Source organism: Anser cygnoides, chromosome 1, assembly GCF_040182565.1.
Source record: "Anser cygnoides isolate HZ-2024a breed goose chromosome 1, Taihu_goose_T2T_genome, whole genome shotgun sequence".
Taxonomy (NCBI): domain Eukaryota; kingdom Metazoa; phylum Chordata; class Aves; order Anseriformes; family Anatidae; genus Anser; species Anser cygnoides.
Window position 1 is genome coordinate 84,429,875 of NC_089873.1, and position 27,203 is coordinate 84,457,077.

General features: G+C 36.2%; 1 protein-coding gene across 5 annotated transcripts in view; it reads right to left on the minus strand.

Moving 5' to 3' along the window:
* The window catches only part of GBE1 (1,4-alpha-glucan branching enzyme 1), a 179,519-nt gene that overhangs the window by 69,831 nt on the left and 82,485 nt on the right, over positions 1-27,203 (minus strand). For all 5 annotated transcript variants that reach the window (XM_067001379.1, XM_067001383.1, XM_067001374.1 and 2 more), the window contains exons 8-10: positions 7,258-7,373; positions 6,913-7,040; positions 2,296-2,394 (exon numbers count right to left, since the gene is read on the minus strand). In XM_067001379.1, the coding sequence (XP_066857480.1) occupies positions 2,296-2,394; positions 6,913-7,040; positions 7,258-7,373 (343 nt within the window). The remainder of the gene's footprint in view (positions 1-2,295; positions 2,395-6,912; positions 7,041-7,257; positions 7,374-27,203) is intronic.

Consider the following 27,203-nt stretch of genomic DNA (forward strand, 5'->3'; position numbering starts at 1 on the left):
TTTTAGGAAGTCGCCCAGAAAAACATGCTTTTAGAAGGTACATACTTAAGAGCTGGAGAAAAATGTAAGCAAGCAGTCTAGGAGAAAAAAAGAAGAAAAAAAAAGAAAAAAAACACAGCTGATAGACCTTGCTTCTAAGTTTACTCTTCCAGTCCTTTTAGCTTTACTGTTGTCTTGAGAAGTGGAGTAACAGAAGTACACACATAAGCTCTTTTTCCACTTCAAGATCTTCTGTTGTGATTACTTATTTGCAGGTTCCTCATCGAGAAGATTTCTGCCTGCATGTCCCTATGTTCTTGCACACTCCTAAATAATCAGAGTATGCTGGGAAACAGCCTAGACTATAATAGCTGAATTTACACCCAACATCCCATCAGCATACCAAACATTCACCTGCTGTTTCTGGAAGCTTTTCTCCCCAGTTAAAGAACAGAACTTACTGCAGGATAGGCATGCTTCCTCTCTGTATATTAAAAATTAAAATAAGCAGCTCACAGCAGAGATTGCCAAAATAGATTATAATTGGTTATTATAGATAAAAAGTTTTCTTCTAAAATTTTAGTCTTTTTTTTTCTTCCCTGTGTAATATTTTTAACTACCCAGGAAATCACTCATCTTTACCAGTCAAAGAGTGGTAGGGAAGCTGAAGGCAGAAGGAAAAAAATAACCACCAAGACCATCACAACAAGGTTTTTTCTTTGTTACTACAGAATTATGAGCCCTCACTGCATTCCAGGATCTAAACTACACGCTCTGAAGTGTAGTGATGCTCTTAGAAAAGCTGGCAAGTTTGTCTTCCACATGAAAAAAAGTCTAAAAACTATTTTTCAACCAATCTGCCCTCTACCTCCTAGTTACGAAAGTGAAAGATGCTGAAGATAAGTTAATGCACTTTTTATTTTAAGCTACTCACTACATTTATTGAGGCATTAATGCTCATATAAAACATTTACTGTTTTCAGATTATCATGATACACCCAAGGATTTGGATGCAATCTTGTATTTAACCGAAAAGCATTCTCTAAAACATCAGTAAAGGCCTTTTGAGATCATTTATTTTTTCATTCTTTTTCTTGTGATCCTCTGTATTAAGGAAAAGGTGATTTTAATCCTTACCAAAGTCAATGTTTATTAGTACATTATTGTTCTTGAAGAGCATTTACAGACTTATTATTCTTTTTGTAACCCCTTGGTACTGATTGGTGGCGTTAGTGTAATTTGCCTGTGATTACTTTGGTTAAATTTTCAGCTCTATCTATGCTCCATGCCAACTGTTATGCCCAATTTCAGTAGGGTTCAATGTATGCTTCTGTTTGTTTGTTTTTAATGAGATAACCATGTGCACATAAATTATTTACCTGTTCACATTCAATATAGACTACTGTCCTGGTTCCAGTTAGGACAGAGTTAATTTTTCCTCATAGTAGCTGGTAGGGTGCTATGTTTTGGATTAGGATGAGAAGAGTGCTGATAACATGCTGATGTTTTAATTGTTGCAGAGCAGTGTTTACACCAGGCCAAGGACTTTTCGGCTTCTCGCTCTGTCCTGCCAGCGAGCAGGCTGGGGGTGCAGCAGGAGCTGGGAGGGGACAGACCCAGGACAGCTGACCCAAACTGGCCAAAGGGGTATTCCATACCATCTGACGTCATGTTAAACAATATATAGGGGTGGCTGGCCGGGGTGGGGGGCGGCTGCTCGGGGATAGGCTGGGCATCGGTCAGCGGGTGGTGAGCAATTGCATTGTGCATCACTTGTTTTCTTACACATTATTATTATTAATACTATTATCATTATCACTATTATTATTATTATTGTTATTATTATATTCCTGTCTCAATAAACTGTCTTTATCTCAACTCACCAGCTTCACTTTCCCGTTTCTCTCCCCCATCCCAGAGAGGGAGGGGGGAGGGTGAGCGAACGGCTGTGTGGTGTTTAGCTGCCAGCTGGGTTAAACCACAACAACTACACATGCTGCAAGATACAAGTTATTTCAAACCAAATGAATCTATGCCTACTGCATTTTATGAAGAAAAAAATCAGCTAGAATGCAAAGAATAGCCTATGATGTTACTCATCTTCTGAAATCTAAGATATGATATCTGACAGCTCTCATTTCAGCCACTAATATCTGTACTCAAGACTGCCAGAACTTATTTTAATAGGGCATTAAGTTAACAGATGAGGGAGACTAAAATTCATCAGCAGAATTCCAAAGTGTTTCTCTGTATGTGTAGTTAGAGAACCACACCACTTTGAAGAGCAGAACATATTTTTAGAACACCTTTTCTTACCTGTATCCACTTATCTGGAATAGCCATGGCTAGTCGATAATCAAATCCCCCTCCTCCCTCTGCAACAGGACGGCAAAGAGCTGGCATTCCAGAAACGTCCTTAAATAAAACACAACATAATTTGGCTAGCATTGCAATCACTAGTTCAGACTTTCCACCATACAGTAGCACAGTAGTACACAGGCACTCTGTAAACTAAACACCTTCAAAGATTGATAGGGGGGAGAAGGGAAGGGAGAAAAATCAGGTGATCACAACACCGAGACTTACTGTTTGAATGCAAAAGTTACAGGATAGCATTATGGCTTGTCTCATCAAATACTCTACTACAAAGCATTTTAATAGAACAGATATTTGAAGAGAAAGAGACCTTAGTAGAGGCAGAATTTGAAATAATTAGCTCTCTTGAGCTCCAAGTAATCAATAGCAAGTAGAAAGTAGTCAACAAAAGACAAATTAAACTTTCATTTTGTTTATTGATATTTTGCATAAGGAATGGCATAAAAATAAGAGGCTGAATAAACCACAGTCAGAAAGAAAAATACAATCTCTACCCTTTCCCTAAACACAAAACCAAAACCATTGATCCAGCTAACCCGGGAAAGTAACATGCTCTTATTGCATAGTTTTCCAGTTTCACGTTCATGGAGGCTGATCACTCTTAAATTTGCCATTCAAAGTTTTTTAAAATAAGTATTTATTTCACCACTTTATTAGAGAGTTGTGTCACATAACATCTTTTCTTCTAAAGTTCACTTATCTGTGTAGAAAATGCAAATCCCCACATAATTGCAAAATACCTACCAGCACTCAGCTGTATTACCTTATGCAAGTGAGAAGTCATTCCGCCACAATGGTTATGGATTAACGTACACCGCTTTCGTGTCTACTCAAGAGTTTATGGAATTAAATTTTGACTAGAACTGTGGCTTAATTAGGAAGCTCACTGGTTTTCTGGATTCAATCCAGTTTTCAACCCAACTGCTGCATTAGACTAGATGAAGATGCAAGAGATCCCCAGAAAAGTATCTTAAACCAGAACCTTAACTCAATGCAAAATCTGTATTAACAAAGCAAGATTTGGACTTTCCATGTCGAAATCTTTCACTTCAGATTGAAAAATGTATTTGCACTTAGAGTTATACATATATATATATATATACACACACATGGCCACTTGCCTATGTTGACCTAGGAGAAGAAAAAGACCATACCATCATAAAGCTCATGGATGGCATCCTTGGGGAAGGTGTGGAATGCAGAAGGAAGGTGGGCTGCCATCCAGAGGTACCTTGACTGGCTCTAAGAATTGATCAATAGCAACCTCAGGAAGTTCAACAAGGGCAAATGCCAAATCCTGCCCCTGGGATGGACTAATGCCCTGGGCAGGCTGGGGACTGACAGGCCAGGGAGCTGCTCTGTTGGAAGGGCCCTGGGCTAACAGCACGCTGAGCATGAGCCAGCCGCCTGTTCTGGCAGCAGAAATAGCCAGCAGCATCCTCAGCTGAGTGAAAAGACAGGGGATCAAAGGAAGGGATTATCACACCTCACTCAGCAGTCATTAGACCACAGAGAAAACTGCATCCACTTTCTGCTCCTTACCCCTGTCCTCAGTTAAAGACAGACCATGCCAAAACTGCTGGGAAGTTTAGGAGGAGGTTACCAGGACAGCTGGGCCTGGAGCACGTGCCCTGGGAAGGGAGGCTGAGGGAAAGGAGTTGCTCAGTCAGGGGAAGAAGGGGCTACAGGGGACCAAACAGCAGCCAGTGCCTGAGGAGGCTACCGAGAAAGACAGAGCCAGACTCTTTTGTGAGACAGACAGCAGGAGAAAAACTGACAAAGGTCCTAAATTGATACAGGGATGGTTCTAGCTGGATATAAGGATAACAAACATACAAACACTTACAAGGTTCCAATAAATAACCACTGGAACAGGTTGCTCAGAGTGGTGTGAGATATGTCCTTGAAGGTTTTCAAGACCAACTAGACAAAGCCCTGAGCAACCAACCTAGTGCAAGTTCAGTGTTGAACCTACTTTGAGCAAGAAGTTAGTCTAGATTACACTAGTTCTCTTCATAAATGAACATATCTATTATTTATTTTGAAGTATTTATCAATATTTATATATTTCACACACAATTTCACTCTTTCAATTTACTGAAGAAAATTAATAGCAGAGTTAAGTATGGGGATAGCCATACTGAAGGAAAGTACAAGCAGTTTTAAAAGTGTAAAACTAGCTGTGAAAAGAATTTCTGCACCTGTACCTTTTTTTTTTTCTTTTTTTTAACAACACTGATTCTCCTTATGTAAATATCTTCATATCATAGAATCATTAAGGTTGGAAAAGACCTCCAAGATCATCTGGTCCAACCATCATCCCCCTACCACCAATGTCACCCACTAAACCATGTCCCTAAGCACCACATCCAACCTCTCCTTAAACATCCCCAAGGACGGTGATGCCACCACCTCCCTGGGCAACACAATGGCTGACTACTCTTTCTGTGAAGAAATGTCTCCTAATTTCCAACCTAAACCTCCCCTGGCACAACTTGAGGCCATTCGCTCTAGTACTATCACTAGTTACCTGTGAGAAGAGGCCGATCCCCAGCTCTCCACACCTTTCTTTCAGGTAGTTGTAGAGAGCAGTAAAGTCTCCTCCGAGCTTCCTCTTCTCCAGACTAAACAACCCCAGTTCCCTCAGCTGCTCCTTAAGACTAGCGATTCCACATGCTGTAAATCTTAAAGATTAGCAAAGTAGATTTTCTTTCCAAATGTTTAGATACTAGAAAAGGAAATTGAATAGGTCTCCTAAATCAGTCAAAGAATAAAAGCAGGACTGACCCTCTCCAAAACATCAGACCTGAAATAAAAGCCTCTTTCTGCAATGTTGTGATGTCTACCAGGCCAAGGCTGTGCATCTGAGATTTAAATAGCACCAACTGACTTTATTCACAATTTTTAAAGTCATATTTAGGGAAATAAAATTGGAAATTTAGTATTTATTATATCCACCTATATCTGAAGAGTTTGCCTGAACACTAAAAAAATCCAATATTACTATGTTCAGCATATCTTCATATCCAAATATAAGTTGCCAGTTTCTAAGCAGTTGCTCACACCTTAGTTTGACATGAGCTGCATATAAAAAAAATGAAATCACTGCAGGAGGGATTTTTTTGCCTGTTTGTTTTTACATCATGCCTGAAGGTTTTAATTTTTCCTTAACACTTTTTTTTTCTAATTATACAAAATCTTAATCCCAGTTTTAAGTAAAAAAACAAATGAAAAATAAGCATACAGTCAGTAATATCTAAAAATTTAGGAACTACTAAGATGGTGAATGCACAGAATATTAAAAAGCTGTGCAAGTTATCCATCAAATAATTAAGGAATATATTATCATTAATTATGGCTATACAAAAACATATTTTACTCATATGGCTCTCATTCCATCATCATTGTAAGAAAGCAGAAATTCTTCATTGCTTTTTGCGATTTTCAGTTATGCCAACAGTTCCTCCTTCTGAAAGTCTCCTTTAACCATGGAACACATTAGTCAAATTTCTATTCCATATAGTGACTGCCTCAAGCTGAAGAATATCATATTGAAATAGAAGCAGTTTTCAACTCAAGCACGAGAAACTGAAGAGGCATATTATTAAAAATAAAAACAACTCTTAAACCAGGTAATATAAGCAGATTGAACTTAAAATTGGTTATAATCTGTCTTCCTAGAAAATAAGCCGTCTCACTCCCACAGTAACTTACTTCAAATAAGCCTACAGATGAATGAAACAACCTCAACTTTATTATTAATTGCTTACCAGATGCTGTTTTTGATAGCCTGCCATTAAGCTTTTAGCTGTTTTTGTTTATAATGCAAACTTATCAAAAGTAAAAAAAAAAAAAAATTGCACAATTTTCTTTTCCCAAAGAGGAACTAGGAACTCTAATCCAAAAATGTTTTATTAACAATCTGTATAGTCCATAATGATATGAGATAGATGCAACTTTTTTTAAATGAAAAGATATTTAAATATAACAACAGAAGAATCCTCAAGGTTTACAAGAATTACTCGTTTAGATAGAGATAAAATATCATTGAAAACTCAACCAACTTAAATATAGCCTATTTCTTCCCTCAAAAACCTAGGGAAATTTAATACTAAATAGAAGTTAGCACACTTATTCAGCATTTATAAATTTACCACAATTATTATGAAGAACAGTTGTCAACTATGCCATTATAATCCAAAATATGCGAAACAGTGCAAGGGCTGTTAATCTTTAGTACCATGAATTGCTAGTGACAAATGGCAATCATACAAAAACTTTAAACTAATGAAAACAAACCTCATTACAAATTCAAGGAGACTGGGGGGAGAGGGGTAATCCCCACATCAGTTAATGACCCAATAACACAGAAAATTCACAAAATGTGTATTCCACTTGTTTTTCCTCACAAGACAAAGTCTGTCTCCTAATTAATATTTGTCAGCTTATGTTGTTCCTTGAGTACCTGAAGTGTGACTTGATAATTACCAGGAAATTCACATCCCAAAGCAAACTAATCAATATTATGTCATTGAGTATGGTAAATTCTGATTTTACCTCTGCTATGGTTATGCATTCTGGATGCAAGAAGTTAACCATGTGGTTGGCCAGCATTAGATAACACAAAGCATCTTCGTCCACATGTAGGCCAAAATATTCATTGTAATCCCCACTGAATCCCGTGCCTATTAAGACATGAAGTTTAAAGGACACAGTTACATTTTTAAACACATTTTACTATATGCGAATTGTTATTCATAATTTCAAATCTGTCAATATAACAGCACAATAAGATATTAGCAAGTCTGAATTTTGAGCGTTCAGTGAACTTTTGTATCACCATTTCCACAGCAACAGAACTATAACAGGACTACTTAGATTAGAGTTGACCAAATTACTTACCAATCCCATGATGGTGATACAGCATAGATGTAACACCATCAAATCGGAAGCCATCAAAGCCATAATCTTCGATCCACATTCTCAAATTCGAAAGAAGGAATCTCAAAACTTCCCAGCTGAAAAAACATAAATGAAAAATTTTAGAAACTGTGAAAGTAACTGGAGTTCATTATATAGTGTTCCTCACTTGAATATAGACTACTTATACTGGACTTTTACCTTTTTAATGTCTTTTTCCTCATTCCTTGAATCCCTTTTACTGCACATAATTAAGATTGCAGATGGGAGCTTACAATATCTATATATACACAGCTGCCTATATATACACACTTATATAGGTTATAGTTTTAACATGTTTTAATACAATGTGTGTCACTGTACATCTGCATCTCTAAAGACAATTATACTCTGTGAGAAAAGATCTCATAAAATGGAATGGAAAAATCATAGAATCATAGAATGGTTTGGGTTGGAAGAGACCTTAAAGATCATCTGGTTCCAATCCCCCAGCCATGGGCAAGTACACCTCCCACCAGACCAGGTTGCCCAAAGCCCCATTCATCCTGGCCTTGAACACCTCCAGGGATGGGGCATCCACAGCTTTTCTGGGCAACCTGTTTCTGTGCCTCACCACTCTCAGAGTAAAGAATTTCTTCCTTACATCTAATCTAAGCCTACCCACTTGTAGTTTAAAACCATTACCCCTTCTCCTGTCACCATGCTCCCTGACAAAGAGTCCCTCCTCAGCTTTCCTGTAGGCCCCCTTTAGGTACTCAAAGGGAAAGTATATGAGGTAGGATTTATTTCCCAAGATTTTATGGATTTACAGTAATTCCTAGGCCAAACAGAAGTTGACTTTTTTTCCTTTTCCTTAAATTATGCATGCAAATCACACATCATCAGTAGATTTTTAGCACCAAATCATCTGCTGTGTTACTGTGTTACAGAACTTCTTAAAGTGCAAACTAATGGAAGTTGAGGAGATATCTGCAATTCAGAACAACAGCAATGGTATAGAACAAACACACAAACAAGGCACAGACAGTAAAACATAAATATAAAAGAGTTTTCAAAGTGATTAAGCACACAGAGGCATTTGTAAACAGAATTCGTAACAAAGAACAGAATGGTTTCTCAAACAGTTTTCCTACTGTTCTCAAACAGTTTTCCTACTGAAACTACTAAGACCTACAATGGTTTTAGTAGTTTCAAAACCACACGTGTCTTGCTTCCCTTGGTCACCTGCTGTGCCCCTGCCCTCTGACACTCTCAGCTCAGGCTGCATCAGGTGCATCTCCTGCGAACTAAGGCTCCAGGCAGCTCATCCATCTCAACTAACCCCATGAGGTGCCGAATGCCTTTTTGCCCATGTCTTCAACATTTGCCAGCATTACAGCTCATCTCATATCAATTTCCCAACACAGCATAACTACAATCCCACCTGTTACCAAGTTTGTGCCCAAGGAGAAGGGGAAGCTCCACAGAAGCATGCAGGGTTTCACCCATCACCCTCTGCTGGGTGAGATGGAAGGGGTACACCTAGCACAAAGTGCATTAGGCTGTATCACTATTATAATTTACGTATGCACACAGCTGGCGCTAGCCAATGAAGGTGTCCCTTTCTATGTTTCATTTAGCAGATACCAGAGGCAGTACACTCATGAGGCAATTATAACACAAGAAACAAACTGGTTTTAGCAAACTAACATCCCAACCTTCCTTCCTTCCAGAACCTTCCTCATATGAATGCTGCTTTAAATCTGAAAACATGGGGACACCCTAGACACACCATGAAGCTGATAAAATCCTGATCTCAGTGAACAGCCAATTTTTATTTACCTCAATGTGATTAAAATATTTCTACTTTTCTTCACATGCACTGCACTATATAAAAATAGAAGTATTATCAAATCATAAATTCCAAAGCTAGGAAATGCAAATCAACATATTGTCTCGATTCAATAATTTAATACCTCTTGGGGGCATGTATTACATGACTCTTTTTTTCCAGCCAAATATTTAATTCACAAGATAATACTACAGTAGGAAGATCTCTGTAGCTTGTCTATAGAACCTTTCATATATTTCTTATTTCTAAGGTGAAATGATTCGCAATGAATGAAAAATAAAGAAAGATAATGCTCTGATAGTGAAAGGATTAGAAAGGTATTGACGTCCTTGTGAACTGGTAAACTTGTCACTTTAAAAATGCAGCTTTTTACTAATGCTTGCTGTATCTCTTCCTGACCAGCATCAAATTTGCAGAAAGCTCTTTGCTGTTAGCTAAATGCTGTACAGAACGCTGTACAGCTACTGCTGACTTTTGCTCACAGTGATAAAAAATAATCTCTCAAGATTAAGATAATACATGTACAAAGAGTAGTTTAATTGCCACAAGCACCAGTCAGACTTGGGAGCTGGTTTTCCTCATTACAGACTGCTTGACTTTATAACCTTAAAATTCTTAAGATGGTGAAGAAGGATTTGCACATTTGTAAAACACACAGTTCCCAAGATGGGTAACATATGTAATTTTTCCACAACCGCTGGCACTGAAAACTGATCTTTGGAAAAAAAGATGTAGAACCATTATGAAAATAAATTGTAATGACTTTTACATGAGAAAGTGACTGCAGATAAGAATAAACAAGATGAATTTGCTGAACCAGAAGATCAGTTAGCTAATTGATGACTTCAAAAACCTGAGTAGGAGCAGCAGATGTTTTTCAGCCATCTGATTGCACATGGGAGAGAAGATTGTAAATAAATAAACAAACAAACAAACTCTGTTTCTCATATAAACTTGGGGGCAGGGGGGAAATTAAGAGAATTTCTAGCAATAATGTCACCTAGCAATAATGTGACCTTTAGGGAGATAACCACATAACTCCAAAATAAGAGACTGAACAACGGTTTCAAAGAAACATGCAACTCACAAATCATACAGAGGTTTGTAATTTCACCGAAGTCAATTTGTTTATGGGAGCACCAGCATTAGAAATAGAAACTGACATAAGTAACAAAACTTCGCAGAATTGCAGTAGAGGCTAAAATCATAGCATAATTGAAATATATCCACCATATAAGCAAAAACTCAGGAACATTTCTAAAAGAAAAATTCACTAATTTTACAGACAGATATGCAAACAGTATAGCATTCATTAAAAATGTAATTTCTTTTGAGCAGAAGTCATATCTTAACTTATATCCTAACAGTCTGTCACATTTTTGCATACCATAAAATTTAGGAAGTTCTTTCAATGCTTCCATGAAAGAAGAGAAAAATATATGCTATACTAGCATTAAGGAACCGAATGATTTACAGTGTAAATTAAAGCACTTCAGAATTCACTCAGACATTATTCAAAACAAAGAAGATCTTTTCAGAGAACTCTTACTGTTTTTCCCCCCACCCTCGGGCCAGTAACTTACACATTTCAACTGAGAAATTTGCTTTAAGTGAAATGAGCATACATCTACTTAGATGACCTGGTTTCACAAGGTGATGAGGAATTTAACAACTTTCCTGTACTAGGTCAGCAGAAAACCTGTGGTACTGCTTATAAATTACAATCCTTATTTTTCTACTCCTGTACTAATAAGACAGCAAAATAATGATTTGTTCTGAAAAAAATCTAAATTCCAATCCATGATGAACATGAAATATTCAGATGCGAGTAATGCATTTAAACCAGTTAAATTTTGTCACTATGAACAAAAAAATAATAATAATATTGTCTGTACCTAAAACAGTTTGAAGCTGCAGTTCTTGAACCATATTAATGTTGACATTCAGGAACTGCATTTATTATGTATTATAGAAAATGCGTGGAACTGCTGACAATATAAGAATCTAGACACTTATGATGATTTACCTGTTTTCAATTCTTAGTGTATAATTAACTTAACACATAATAGCACTGAATTGCTGAAATATTACTTTTGGAATTATCCCCTAACATTTCAACAGTTGACTGGCTTAATTTCCAGCAAAGGATTACTAAACATAATAATAACGGAATTGGCATTCAGTCTGATAATGCTAACTTCCAGTGAACCCGATTAAAAGTTATTTTCTGAACGAAGCATGTATAGCACAGAGTTGATACGGAGATTTTCTTTTCTTCCCTGTACTGTTAGTCAGTATATACCTTTTAACCTGTTACTCAGAGGCACTTTGTTTAAAGAGCAATACAAAAGGTAACAGCTATTACCCCTATTTGGAAGAAAGTAACAAAAAGAATAAACTGTGTACATCCACCTCCTTCTTTTACATGGAAAAGTGATTCCTTGCTCTCCTCCACTTAGTACCGTCACCAACACACCCAGCATCGCCAGCCACGAGGGACCGAGAAGCAGCAGCAGCAGAGCAGACATTCACTTGTTAGCTGAGGCAAGATTCCCACTACCATGGCTAGACCACTTGATATCTGCACTCATAATCCTACAAAATGCCTTTCTATGTGAGCATAAACCTCTCTGTATCATTCAACAGAACTTGAAACAGCCATCAAGAGACCAAAAGAGCTTCTGCTCAGCATAGATCAAGATCCAAGCTGTGTTATGGCTCTGAATTGAACTGTGCAGAAAACAGAGCTATCCCCCTGGGGCCTATGGTGATCTGTAAGCAGAAGGGGTTAGCAGCAACACATCACTGCACCTGCATCAGTCCCAAGAAGCAGTGAGTTGACTCTTTTCCCCACAGGAACAACCACAGAGGCACAGGTGTAGAGTGCTACTTTCCCCAGACACAGGATTTCTGAGAATGCATAGCATGGCTGCCTTCTGGAGAGCCAGGAAGGAAACAAGCCATTACATTTCAGCAACATTACGTTTAATCATATTTCAAAACTAATACTGAGACAAAATAATTTTTAAGGAAAAAGCTTATTCTGAAAACAAAGAATATGAACTAATAGTTAGTGGCACAGATATCAATAATACTGAGGTGAGACGTTACAGGACAATAAGGTTTTTGTTTATCATGAACTGATTTTTTAACATTATTTTAAAATAAACAAAAATGCAATTGACACATGTTCCAAGGATGTGACAATGTTCCAAGGACAGAGTAATATAAAGAGCTTCTAAGTTCCTATTAAATTCTAGTTGCAGGAGAATTTATCTGATAAAAGCTTTCAAAATTACTACAAAATTCTTGAACTATTCAAATTGTTGTTTTTAATTAATAAAAGAAAAACATATTCCCAGTACAGACAACCAATCCAATGGACAATCTTTGTTGTCATATTCCCTTTGGTCAAGCAGTTCAAGTTGTTGTAGAGTAAAAGTGAGCTGAGAGCCAAGGAGAACTTAGAGGTTACATGCGTCGGTTGGAAAGTCTTTACTTCTCTCCATCACAGAGACGGAAGTACAGGGATGAAGCCTGAAACTAACACTTTCAATAACAGTAGACCTTTATTCACAAACAAGCTTGGAAAAATGCTACTCATATTGAACTTTCTTGGGAAAGTTTAAAGGTATAAGCTTGCAATTCTCTCATTTTACCAGTGTCACTGTCTCAAGATTTCCTTAACGGGAAGCTTGGATCATTAAAGACAACTTACCTGCATCTTTCAGCAACATCTGATGAAGAGAACCACCTTTTTCCCCTGAATCCTCTGAATTTAAAGTATTAGCTCTAGATCTACCCCCGAGCTTTTTTCTCAGTTATCAAATATCTTAATTACCTCAGTCTTCTCCTTCTCCACTTACTACCTACAATCTTATTACTGTACCTCTGTTCTCTGCATTGTGAGGTTTTGTTGTTTGTTTTAAAGAGAAATGGATCCATACCATGACCTTTCTGTTTCACTTGATTAGGTTATGCTCACTTTGCTACCTGTACAGAATTCGTAATACTGAAAGCAGACAGTTCATCTTCTGAGATACAGCAAAGATGTTGACAGTGCCAAACAGAAGACTAGTAACCTTTGATCTCTGCTCTGCAAAACAGCTTTATCTTTTAAATGATATTTCAAATGAAAAAGCATTACACTAAATAACACAAGTAATGGTAGATTACAGCTCTGAGTTTTATCTTTCCTACAGGTCCAGTAGGATAACCAAAACATTTAAAAGTATGATCTCAATTGACAATTAGATAGCTTAGTCTAAAGATTTAATGGCCAAATTTCCTTCCAGTTAAATCAAAGTCCTCACTTTGGAAATCCTGACTGACATTTGCAAGTTCTTGGGACCCAAGCACAGAACAAGCAGAACCCTCTACTGAAAAAGAACACCCACTGTCCACTGCAAGTGGATGAAAGGTTTTGACAAACTGTGACTGCTACGCAACAAAAACTTTAGAGTGATTTGCCTGCATGTAAACGGCATTAGAAATGGAGACAGACCTATATTATGGACACATGAAAGAATTTGAACTATAAAAAAAGAAAAACAAAAATGCCACATCTCTGAGATCAGCAGAGACAAGCAAAGTTGAGTACTCAGGTAGGCATTTGAAAGCATACCAGATCTTAGTTTCAGGAGCTACAGGGACAATGTCCCTCTGAGGCAGTGCTAGATTATACTTGACTTGTCAAGTGCCCATTTGTGTCTGTTCTAGACAATCACCCTCTTACCAAACCTTAAAGTCCAGTTGTCTGCACCAGAACACAGCACTGACTGAAGACCACACAGGTCTAAGTACTGGTCTTGAAGGCAGACTGGTCTGCCCTGAATCCAGAAGGGAATGCAGCAGTTATGAAAGTCTGAAACGCCAGATCAGGAATTAGGGTCTCAGGATGACTTTATGATTGTGCAAAAACTGTAGTGTTTTATTAATGTTAAGGACAACTTCAAGCAAAGTAGCCCTTGTGGACTTAAAGGACAAGACCTATATGAAGACAGGTCATTCCTAATTTATCTTGTCATAGTGAGGTGAAAAAATATCACAAAGTGGACATAACCTGTCAACAGTCCATCTCAACTTGTTTCTGGTCAGGTATTTGAGTATCAAACCCAACATTAAGTCTACTAGTTCTGAGAAGAGCAGCCGTGGCAGCAAAACCCAGCACTTGTTCAAATAAATGTCCTGTAAAAACATAGAAAAGACTTCCATATACATTATTCCATTAAATTGGACAGTATGAGACATTAAAATGCTAACAATAAAACTTCGTATGTGATTAGGGAAGTAACTCCAACAAGCCTTGTGTAAATAAATGGAAGAGACAAGGTTTTGCCTCACAGCCATGGGCAGTAAGGACAAAGGACGTTGAGCCCCTGCATGCTTTAGAATCTGTGCCAGAGAAATGCAGGCATCTTGCGTTTGTAAGACCACATGAACAGCAAACATACAACCTGGGCACATCTAAATCCAGGAAAAAGGTTTTACTTTTAGCCACAGAATTTCAGAAGTTATGCATGCTATCATAAGAAAACCAATGTTATTACAAAATTACGAGACTATTTCAAATTACTCACAGAAAGACTAAAAATTTTCTGTAATGGTATAAAAATAATGGTTATTTTTATTAATACCTGTGGTGGAAGACATCTTTGCTTAGACATTAACATCCCATTCCTTCAATTACAATGGAAAAGCTCAGAAGCATTTCAGAATTTCAAGATGAGCTTTCAGGAACTTGTTATTAAATATTTAAGTAGTATTATGAAAAGTCAGGAGAAGTCATCATGATGAAAGAAGAATTATTTTTAAACTTTTTTTCAGGGAGGATCTGAAATCTTTCACAAACTAAATCATACTAGTTTCTCTCAGACAACATAAAAAGTTAAACACTGTTAAATCAACTGCGTATAGGATTGCACAATTACTTCTATACCATCCTTTTTATGGGCACAACTCCAACTCCATGGAAGCTACTGGCATATATATTTTAAAATACTTTTTAAAAACAGCACTTTTAAAAAATGTAAAAAGAGCAGCACTGATTGATGTACTATGTATATTGTGATATCCAATAATCAAGCCCTAGCTGCAGAGATGGCTACAAAATCAAATGGACAAAATAGAAAACAGTGCATTAAAAACACTAACACTGCATTCTGTTCAACAAAATTATTAATGAGGAAATTATTTTTCATAACTCAAAGCTAATTATTACTTTAGAATCTGAAGCTGTAATTCACTCTGAAAAGAGCGAATAAATATAAAAGTAAAATGACATCACCAGAATAGTTTTCCTGGTTTAGCTATAGTTAAAATATTTCATTTAACTAAAGCTTTTTTTTTTTTCTTTTTTTTTTTTTTTTCCTTTGAAGAGTAAACAAGAACAGCAGCTTTGAAGATAGAGAGGATTTTCAATTTAGTTTCAGTCAGAATTCCAGAGTCCCACATCAGACAATGCCTGTTCTGGAAGAATTAGTCCTGACCCCCATAAGTTCAGTGGTATGCAGCAAGACGACACTTTCATTCACTATGCTGTAAAGGATATAATAGCAATATTTGATTAGACTTGATAAATATGCAATAATTAGGGAAAATTACTTCTTAGAAATAGGCACATCCTTTATTCAAGTACAAGCAATGGTTCTGAAGTCCTCAACAAAATAATTTTTTTAAAAAAAGTTCTTTTCCTCTAAAATTTCTACTTCATCTGTTGGCACAAAGAAGCGTTTTACAGTAAGGTCCTTCAGGAGATATCGGCACAGATGCTCTCTCAAAGTAGCCAATATGCAGCCACATAATGCTCTCAGACATCTGAGATTACATTTGAATTCATACCTGGACCAGAATATCTTCTCTTCTGCAAAACAAGGGAAGAACAGAACCTATATTGACTCCAGAGCTTAGATATCCTATCTGTCATAGGAATATGAGGGCACAGCGGGCAGTCTGTTCATTCTGTTCTTGAGAATAAGAGTAAAGGAAGAAAAAGAAATTCAGCCATGTAGTGCTGGATGACAGATTTGTGGACATCTTCCATAACAAATAGGAAGATTTTGAAATACATTAAAAACGCCTTTCAAGAATCAAACTTCCTTTAAACCTTAAAAAGAGGGCTAATCCACACTCCACATTTTCTGAACATACACTAAGTGATTCTGAAAATAGAATTTAAACAGATGCCAACTCCGAAGTAGATTTTTGAGAAATGAGTTTTATGCTGTAAAGAAAAAGAAAAGCTCAAGTATGCTACAGATCCGGTCCGTATCATTACATCTAAAGTGCTGACAGCATATAAAACAGCACCTGATTTATTTTCTCTAAAATCCATTAGAAAATGGAGGAAAGCACTTTTCAGATGTTATCTTGTATTTGGGTTGTCATGTCAATGAGCTCCTTCTCCCTCTCTACCCTCTTCCATTCAGACCTACCATGTGCTGAAAGCCCAGTGTGTTCTCCACTGAGGTCTACTATATTAATACTGAGCAGATGAATTCAAGTCCATTACTGACTTCCTACCATATTCAGTCTTATTTTGAATAGGTATGTATGCTCAGTAAATGCACACAAGATGTACAGCTGGAGATTCTGATAGTTTATCTTAGTTTTGAAGTTAAATTAGGGTGGCTGAACATGTACTAGGCAAACAGTCAGAAAGACTAACATTTTGTCTAGATAAAGTTAGAGATGGAGGGCAACCACTTTTTTCCTACAGGTTCTCCCAAAGTAACTATTACTGACCCTGGAAACACACTGCTGTGCATCTTTATCAGTTAGTTTGTCTCAAGCATTAGTGAACATGAGGAAGAGAACTTCACTTTAAGTATTGAACACTGCTTATCTGTGCATCTAGTTCCAGATCAGAAGTTCTATACTTCATGTGTAGGTGCTACCTACGTGTGGTAACAGGGACACACGTACACACCAAAGGCACCAAGAACAAGTTACATATATCCGTCAAAAAGCTTTACGCACAAACAGGAATTGTTTTTTTTTTGGCAAGTACCAGATCTGGGTTCACCCCAGCAAAAGGCAAAGGCGAGATTCTGATGCATGGGTCAGGAGGCACGTTTTGTTCCCCTGTCTCCTGAATTTCCCAACTTTCAGGTGTTCAAAGATTTTTGAAAGATCCATGATTTTAATTAAGCAAGTTAACTCCTCATTAACTATCTTTGTTGTATTTTTCCAATTAAACACATTTATGAATGTATCTACATGACTTTACTGAAATACTATTTGCACAAAGAAATTTTCTTCACTACAAGGATATATAGGTTATATATAGATTTACTGTATCAAGTAAGCAGCACAGTGTCCTACACTTAAATTTTTCAGGCTAGTGCTAGCTATGCCTGATAAGAACACACTAAATAATATCAAAAACAACATCCAGTTATTTGCCATAAAAATTGGAGCAATAACCCAAGTATTACTCAGTAAAGGTTATGCCCTGCAAAATGTGAATATAAGAAGAGCCTTAGAGGCAAAGTAGGTATGTACTTATTCTAATGAAATTTAATATTCTTAATGCTTTTTTGCTCAGAGCTTCCTTAAGTAAATATATATAAGTACAGAAGACAATTACCTGTAGTTTTAACAGAGCCTCCAGAACACACACATTTTAAAATAAATGTCTCTAAAAATAAATAATACAAACCCCTTTAAAATGCTGATAAAGAGTACATGAATTTCAGCTAGTTTGGGTAATGTTAGCACTTGTACCACATGTATTATACAAGTTATACACTAAAAAATGTGAATATTTAAAATACATTTTCTCCCAAAGAGACTTTCCCAGCAAACATTAAATTTGCTTACTCACATAATGAATCCTGCAGATTAACAAACAAGATCTGTTGTTCTGCAACATACAACTAAATAGCACTACCAAACATGAGATTCAGGACTTCCGTAATTGAACCGAGATCTCAAACTTTGAAAAGCAGTTTACCCTCCCACACTGGGTTCACTTTCAAATTAAGCCTGCATGCAAGTGAAGAAACAGCCAAACTATTATATATCAAATGACTGAAGCTCTCAAATAGAACATTATACTGAATGTTCCCAAGAAAAGAGAACCAGAGACATAAGAAGGGGATAGGTGAATAATCAAACTTCAAGGGATATTTAACTGCTTTGTAGTGAGGTGTTTCCCCCACCCCGAAATACTATGCTATTATACGTATGTAGAAGAACAGAAAAATTTCCTTGACTTTTCATATTTCCTACATAAGAAACCAAAATTACACCCTCAATCGATTCATTCTGTTAGCAGTTATAAAATATTAAATACTTGATAACCTATTAACATTTTTAAGCTCTATTTTTTCAAAATGATCTTATTAAAAACTGAAAAGAGTGTTTTCTGTAAGCGTAATTTCCTTTATCACTTTAAAATGCCTTTTCCCAAAATGAGACTTACACAAATTACTTCAAGGACTGAAGAAGTGTTCAATGCCTTTACCTCACTGTTTTCTTCTTGATCAATTGTTCCCAGTCTTGTGTCTGAAGAACCCAACCGTGCCTCCTCAATCACTCAGTGTAGCCACAACTGAGACACTACTGAAACCTCTACCCAAGTCAAGGCAGGATTTCAAGCACATTCCCTCACTCATACAGGCAGAAAACAGTGCTGTAGGTGACAAAGCACTACCCTTTCTCTTCACTGGTGGTAAACATGGAAGTATAAGAATACCAGCTTAAAAATAAATGCACAAAAAAGTGTTTAAAATCCTACTGTTATGTCTGTATGTTCCAGGTGAAAATGCAGAATATTTTCATTTGAATTCAAGTGGAAACTTTGTTTTCTCTAATGTTAATGAATAGCAACAGAAATTTAGAAGCAAAGAAATAAAGTTGTTCACTCTGGTCTTATCAAAGAAATTTAAGGCATCTCTTAATTACTACTGTACTTCATCATAGAGTGGCTCAGGTTGGAAGGGACCTTAAAGACCATCCAGTTCCAACCACCCTACCATAGACAGGGATGCCACCCATGAGATCAGGTGGCCCAAGGCCTCATCCAATCTGGTCTTGAACACTTACCTCCAGGCATGAGGCACCTACAACTTCTCTGGGCAAACCTGTTCCAGTGCCTCACCACCCTCTGAGTGATGAATTTCCTCCTAAATTTTTCCTTATTTTTTTTCCTAAAACAGAATATTTTGAAAACTCCCAAGAAAAACATTATAGAAGTTGAAGTAAGTAGACAAGAACTCTGCCCTCAAATTTGAGAGAATCCCAGCATTAAAATAAACAAATGTATAACCCAGTTTTCCAAAATTAAGACTTCAAAATTAAGACCATCATTCCAGTCATATTCTGTGTGCAGACAACAGTGAATCTTTGTTTCTACAGAAAGACTCAAGTTCATGTATTCCAGGAACACACTAACAAAACCTTATAAATTTACTATTCCACGTCCATATGCTATTATCGTTTGTTGTTTTTAAGTAGGTAATTACCTTGAAAATCCAAAAATAAAAATATTAATCTTCAGGTTTTGTTTTTTTTTTTTTAAATTTAACATTGCAGCAACTTCATATGGAATAATTATTTTTACATACAGAATTCTGAAAATGGGGTGATCTTTCCATTTTACCATCCTAGGACTTCCACCTGGCAGAAAGACTGAGTATGTGCACATACTTCTGTCTAAAGGAGACTTGTTCACCCTTTATACTGACCTCACCTAATATAATGCACAGCTTAGATTACATCCTTTCTCAATTCCAGACTGTTATCCTCAGCATAAACAATTGCTCTGGATGCACTCCAAAATTCTCTTTTCAGCATCAGGGGACAAAACCACTCAGCTATATGACAAACTTCATCATGAAGGGCAGAAGAGTTTATACAGCAAATGGTTTCCTTAAAGAGATTTCTACTGGAAGGCTCAGATGGTCTGAATATTGTCTTACATCATCCTCACTACAGAACTCTGGAAGTGACTGCAGAGGTAAGCAGCCATCTGGTAAAACCAAGCGACGCATGCATCAGTTCCTATTATTTTTCAGTGAACACAAAATGCAAAGCTGTTGCATTTGCACAAAACAGAAAACAGCACAGAAAATCTCAAGTACAGGGTTCATATTAGATAGGAATCCATTTTTAAGCACGCTTAAGTATTCCTCTATTTTGCCACACTTTTTAAAGCTACATTCCTCAGGAATGCAATTAAAGAAGTTATCTTAAGCAGTGCCCATGGATTTGAGAACTTGGGAATTTTGCTCTGTGTGCTTCACAAATACTTTCCCATGTAAGAGAACTGAAAAACAGGTGTATATTCAAAGGTATCAAATTACTATTTCAGTTTCTTACTAGACACTACAGTTTCAGGTATATAATTTGTACTTCATGGAAATTAACACAAAAACAATAAGCACATTTAGAATAAATTGTTACAGTATCTTTGTGTACTATATAATATATAGCAATTATTATTTGAACTGTCTTGTAGCAAAAATATCTACCATGTACTTTTTGTATTGATTCATAGTTGTACTTTGTTTTCTCTGTGATTCTATTCAAAAAAAATTAACCACCAATTTAGAAACATTTCACAATCTTTCTAAAGCCACCAAATTTCTAAGTTCCACCAACAAACATATGAGAAAGATACTGTGTATTGAGCTGATTTCAACTAATCCACTAAAATTAGTTTTAAACTGTGACACTGGAAACCTCGGAAAGTGTCTCAAAAGTACTCGGGGTAACAACAACTAGTGTTCTTACAGCAGCTATAGATAATTAAAAGCAGATGCTACTGCCTACAGCTTATTTGGAAGTCTGTTTAAAAAAAAAATATAACACTCCTCCACATACCCAAAATCCTCAACTACTATCGCTACATTTCCTGCAACACAGAAGTAGAAACTCTCAAAGGCAAAGCAACAGGATCTTGTGATAATTTTAATATTAACCTATGCTGTTGAAATGTCTGATTAACATAGTAGAACTTGAACATTAATCTACTAGTATAATTAACACACTGGAAATATGTATTTATTTTTAACAGTAAAGTTTTCCATGAAATTCCTTGATTTTCAACTACAGAAAGAAAGCAACTGTTCCTGCTAGACTTATCTTCTATTTCATGCCATACTTCATTGCAGCTATGTATTACTGATCCTGGCTTAAGAGATAGCAGAATGATAGCAATTTTTGATTAAAATATAAGTCCAGACTAGAAACTTCATAGCCTTGTGAAAACAAGTTTTGCTGTCTAAGCCAGGATAAAATACAAAGAAAACTAGAGCTAAGATTCTCAGAAATATTTTAAAAACAAGTTTACCCTAGCCTGTATTGACAGTTCAGCTCTACAGGCAAATGAGTTGCTCCCATCTTCCACTTAAACACATTCTTTTTAATTTTTTTTTTTTTCAAATTTAAAGGATAATGGTGCTGCCTTATGAGCAACTGTAGATGTGACCTGCAAGTAGACAATTAATTGGTTTATTAGAATGGTATTTCATACTATATTCTGTAGGTTACTAGCTTCTTTAACCAATGTTGGAAGTAGGCATTAGAAAGAGCAACCAACTTGTTGTTGTTTCTAGCTATCTGCTTCCTGATAAACTTTCCATTTCCCCTCTCACTTAACACAGTGAGAAAATAATTACCTTCGAATTTCTTGTAACATAGTCAAAGTAGATTTTCATTTTTTCCAGTGTCCTTACCCAAGGAGGTGTTGGAAAAGGAATCCTGCAAGCATTGATAACTTCATTTTTAGTCTTCAGCAATTGATTTGTTCTTCCCCTCAAAAATGCATTCATTTTGTAAACAGCCTTTGGGGTTGAGCATCAATCCCTAAATGGTCATAAGACCTCAACTACTAGTAAGACTTCAATTTAAATATTTATTTTTCATTTTACAGAAAAAGCAATATAGAATTTCAGAGCTCAGGAAAATGAAAAGCCTAAAAATCTCGAGTAATAAACATTAAACACTCGAAGTAGAAAGTGGGAGGGAAGAGGAAAGAAAGTTGAAATCTCTTGGATTTTTTTTCCTTTCTCCAGCCTTCAGCTGTTTCTATTTACTTAGATTCACTTTTTTTTTTTTAACATGGAAAGCATCTAGGAATCTAATGTCAATAGCTGATTTTCAACAACAAAAGGAGTATCACCTATCCTTGCTCTACTTAACATCAAATATGTTTGGCATGTATTTTCAAGTTGCTATTTCCCTATTTTAAACACCAACTTTAAGGACTCATTTTTGAATTTCTAAGCTCAATCTATTTTAATCACAAGTTTAAAAAACCACAAACATATGAAGGTTTCCTTTGCATAAACAATTATACATTATTATTATTAATGATCCTGACTGATTATTTACCATCCTGACTTATTTGGTTTTGAAAAAGTGAAATAAAAACTTTAGTGGTTTCTTTCCTTTTTTTTTTTTCCCCTCCTCAGGGGAAGAAGGGAAGGGGAGGAAAGGGAAGTGGGAATTCAGTACTGCCATCACTTTTGTTTTCTGCAAAAGCAAAAGTGAGGCTTCACCCTACATTATGAAGTGATAAATTTCTACATTTTTTACATAAATCTTTCCTGCCAAGAGGAGATGATCTAATGTGTTTGTTTAATTAGGAAAATGATAAGTCATTACTTTCTTTACTTCTCTAGAAGTATTCTCTAGAGAATAGGCAAGATAAGAATAAAGAGTACTCTTCTTTCCTGTGAAGCCCTTTGATATATTCACTCACTTAAATGGCCTCAGTACAATCACTAAATAAAACATTATATATACAGAAAAAACACCTATTTTACTAAGTAAGTCTCCAGAGAACTTCATTCTGAGCTCTTTGTTTTCGACCATATTGATAAATCTCCTACAGAACAAAATTACTTGAGCTCATAGCAATGACTTATTATACAGATGTGCTTTTTCAATCTTGTGTTTGTTTAGACGTGTCTATCCTTTAACAAGATTTGATAGGACTCTATTTGCACAGTAATTAGACTGAAGAGATCAAGGGGAGTATGGTTAACAGATTATTACTTGCACATTTCACTCTCTCCCAACTAAACTTGTTCTGTCAATCATAGTAAAATAAACTTTTGTGCTATGTACTATCTAAAATAAAAATGGCAACCTATGTGGTGAATAACTTATTTTGTTTCAAAATAACATTATATCAATTGTCAACCAATTATGAGGGGCTGCAACACAGGTATGTAGAAATATTGAGTAACTAGCCTTCTTAAAGGAGAGATGATACAGGGAACCAGGAAAAACAGATGTTTGACTGCAATTCGCATTGCAAATTATATATATAAAAAAAAAAGCTACCATTTTACAAGGGACTGCCAAAAAAAAATAGAAGGAAAAAAATTAGCCAAGCAAATTTAGCATCAAATGCTTTTTGACAAGTGTTAAACTCTCTTTGCCGAACCAAATTTAGAACAGTTCTCCCTGTTTTTCCAAGGGATACAAATTTTATAGAACACTTCCCTTATTCATTGAGGCACACTTTACATGAAATGCTATTTCAGCTCTTCAGGCCTGTCCTGTAACCATGTGGGCCAGAACAGAACCTAGAAGAAAAATCAGCCAACGCTACTCTCAGTTCATCTGTTACTACTCTAAGATCAGTGTGGAACCAATAAGTACTTTCTGTATCTTTATTACAATTTCACTAATAGTTTTCTGAGCATGATACAATTTATCTCAATGACAAATGGAAGTAATTTTGGCACATAAATAACCTTAGAGAGATCATCCTTACAAAGAATAGAGAGATCATCCTTACAAAGAATACTGCATGTCTCCCTAAAATTTAGGGGAGAACCACCAACGTAGTCCCATCTGAAACCGAATCTCATGCAATGGCTACAGCTAGGAGCTAATTTGGAAGAACAGACAGCCAGCACTTGAAGCACCACACTGGCCAGCTCATTTGGATGCTCTGACCTCCACCTTCAGTTTCTATCAACTTTTAGGTACAGGTACCTAGTCTTTATGTTAATCCATGAAACAGCATTCCTCAAGAATAACACAGTATTCATTTCAAGACTAAAAGTAATATAAGAGATGGACACAATTATTTGCAGGTCACTTCTGATCTTTTGGCCATAAATACACAATTGATTTTTGGAAAAGGGTTACTTTACATATAAAACTGCCAGTTGATTGCTTTCTACTTTCTAGATATGGTTCTTAATTGTTTTATTCCATTATTATCCGTTTTGTCTCTCTTTCATGAGCTTTCAAAAACTGGATTTCAATTATCTGTATATTACACAATACATACATTAAGGTCAGAAAAAAATGGCAATTGCCTTGATGATCCTATTCTCCTTCCCCGCCATGAGAGGTAGTATGCCTAATTTTCCTTTAATGTGAATCTTCTTTTCATGCATCCCTATTTGGACCCCTCTTCATTTACGGCATTTTCCTTATATACTCCAATCTCAAATCTATACAACCATCACCTTTTCACCCAGCAAAAGGTCCTATTCTCAACAGTTACAGTGCACCTATTGAACTGCTCACATAACTTGCCGTAGCAATAACATAAGAATGCTGTGAAAGTTGTCAATTTCAGTGTGGATTACTAAAAGCAAGATCATTATGACATTTAGACTGATGAGGAATGATTCTCTACAATGTCCTGAATTGATCTAATTTTAGACTAGATGACGGTATTACTGAAATACCATAATTAAATTCAGGTAAGAGTAATTGTGCTATTCAAGATAAGAATGAATTCAATTGGCTACCAGTGGTGACCTGAATATTTTAAGATAGACCATTTGACGGTTTAGAACCATTGGCTGCAATTTTTCAGTCTTTGCTTTATATATCAATATATTGATTTATTACCATAACGCTTCTTGTGCAGCTACATTACAGAGACTTCATGTAAAGCTATGATTGCTGCATTGCATGTTATTATGGGAAACTGGATACTTTAAAGAAATTTATACATTCACACACTATTTTCTAAGTTTCAGAGCATCTGTGTATTTAAAGTCTCCTAGTCTGTCATATCAGTACAGTACAGTGAAACAATTACGCTTCTAATATTTAATAATATTTCTAATATTTCATTACTTTTGTTGATGTTCCCACTACTCATTCCCTTCAAGGAAGGCAATCTATTAATGAATGCTACAACTCCAAATATGTAATTTAAAGTGCCTTCTTGCTGACATCTACAATGATAACTAAAAGAAGTGGAAAACAAAGTAACAAATGATTTTCACAAGCATGTGAAAGGTATAGAAGTTTTTGTAAAGTACTTTGGTGCCTTTATAGTCACCTTCATAAAGTTCAGTCTATCAGAAATATAGTGCTAAGGACACATGCAGGCAGTTTTTTTGTTGTTGTTTATTTCTGTTTGTTTCTAAAGTCAAACTATAATCAAAATAAATATAAGAGCTTTGGGGGGGGGGAAGAGGGAATAAAATCTCACTACTGCATCACAAGCAGTGCTTTCTTAAAAACTGTTTGTCATTACAAAACAATCTTTGCCAGCCAAATCCTATTCCAATGCTAATGCATACTATAGGGATCTGTAAATATACTGCTTTCCTGTATTTAGTGAAGGTAGAGTGGTAGAAAACAAATTAAAGCCAGCATAGCTGAAGGTTTTTACATCATGAAACAACTTACACTTCTGTTCCTATGGTAATTACCTTACAATCAGCGTACAAAAAAAAAAAATAATCAATCATTAAGTGACTGACTGAGAATCTGGCTCATTGACAACTGATTCTGTATTAATTTTAATCTAGTTGGAATTACGATCAAAGTATGTCCCCAAGGAATACACATTTGTGATAAACATGACCTGCCACTGGATGTCATTGCTACTGCATAAATGCAGCTATATCTGACTAAATCCTCAGAAGTTGAGGAAGAGAACCGTTCATCAAATACACATACACTTTGGAGAATCTGCTCTTTTGTATATGACACATTAGATCTATTCTAACTTTCCCCTACATCTTTCCTTCTCCCCTCCCCATGAGCATGGGATCACCTGTGTCCCAAAACCAGTATGGATTAAACTTCTAAGGAAACATCTTAGTTGAGAGAAAGTAGTAAAAGTGTCTTTAGAATAGAGCTATGCAAGGTAAGAAACACAGTTACAGACAAAGGTTAATTGAAATAAAGACTGTTATTAGCTCAAGGGTCCAAAGAGGAAAAACAGTGAAAGGCACAGAACTGTAAAAGCAAAAAAGTAGGGAGTCTGAAGAGGATAACCCAGTACCATCAAGGGTCTGTTACAAGCACTGGAAACCTCCTTTCTCTCGTCTTAACGATGGCTGCCTGATCAAAAAGACTCCTCAGGTGTCTTACTGGAAGCTAAGAGTGTACTAGTAATCTTTAAACCCTATAGTTAACACACACAAAGGATACAGTAGTATTTTGCAGTTGAGTATAACCTCTTTGCACTTCTTAAGACACACAAAAATAGTGACCCTGAGATGGACAGTAAGAACATAAACACCAGATTATCTGCATTTTGTAACTCATTCTGATGTGCCAACTTTCCTCAAGTGCATTAGGCAAGGAACCATAATATTTACTACGGTAATATCCCATAAAGCATCAACTTACAGCAACATAAAACGCTAAATGTGCAAATGTGACAGAGTAGTAGTGTATTCGTTTCTTCCTGTAAATCAACTGTTACAAGCCACGGTGATGCTCCCACATAAGTAAACATGTTTTCACTCCCACAGAAATCTGATACGTAGAAGAGCTCAACTTTGAATTGTTGTCTACTTAAGCCTGGAAAATTTCTCTGAACATTTAAGTAATGAAAATTATTACTGACCAAACACTAATATCTGAAGGAACATTTGCCAAGTCATTCCACCTAATAATGACAACTGTGGTGACTAAAGATTGGGGCACTTGGCAGCCAAAACAAAGTAAAACAGTCTTAGGTAAAGAACAGCTGTTTAAGCAAAAATTAAATACTGACCTTAACAGAGGTTGTGGAAAATGTTAGAAGATCAACATGCCTTTAAGATCCTCAAGTGCAGTAAATTACTACCGAGACCAGTGGACATCTTTTCTTGTGAAATACCACGCAGAGCTATACTGGATTTAAGCACGAGGTGGCAGAACGAGCCACTGT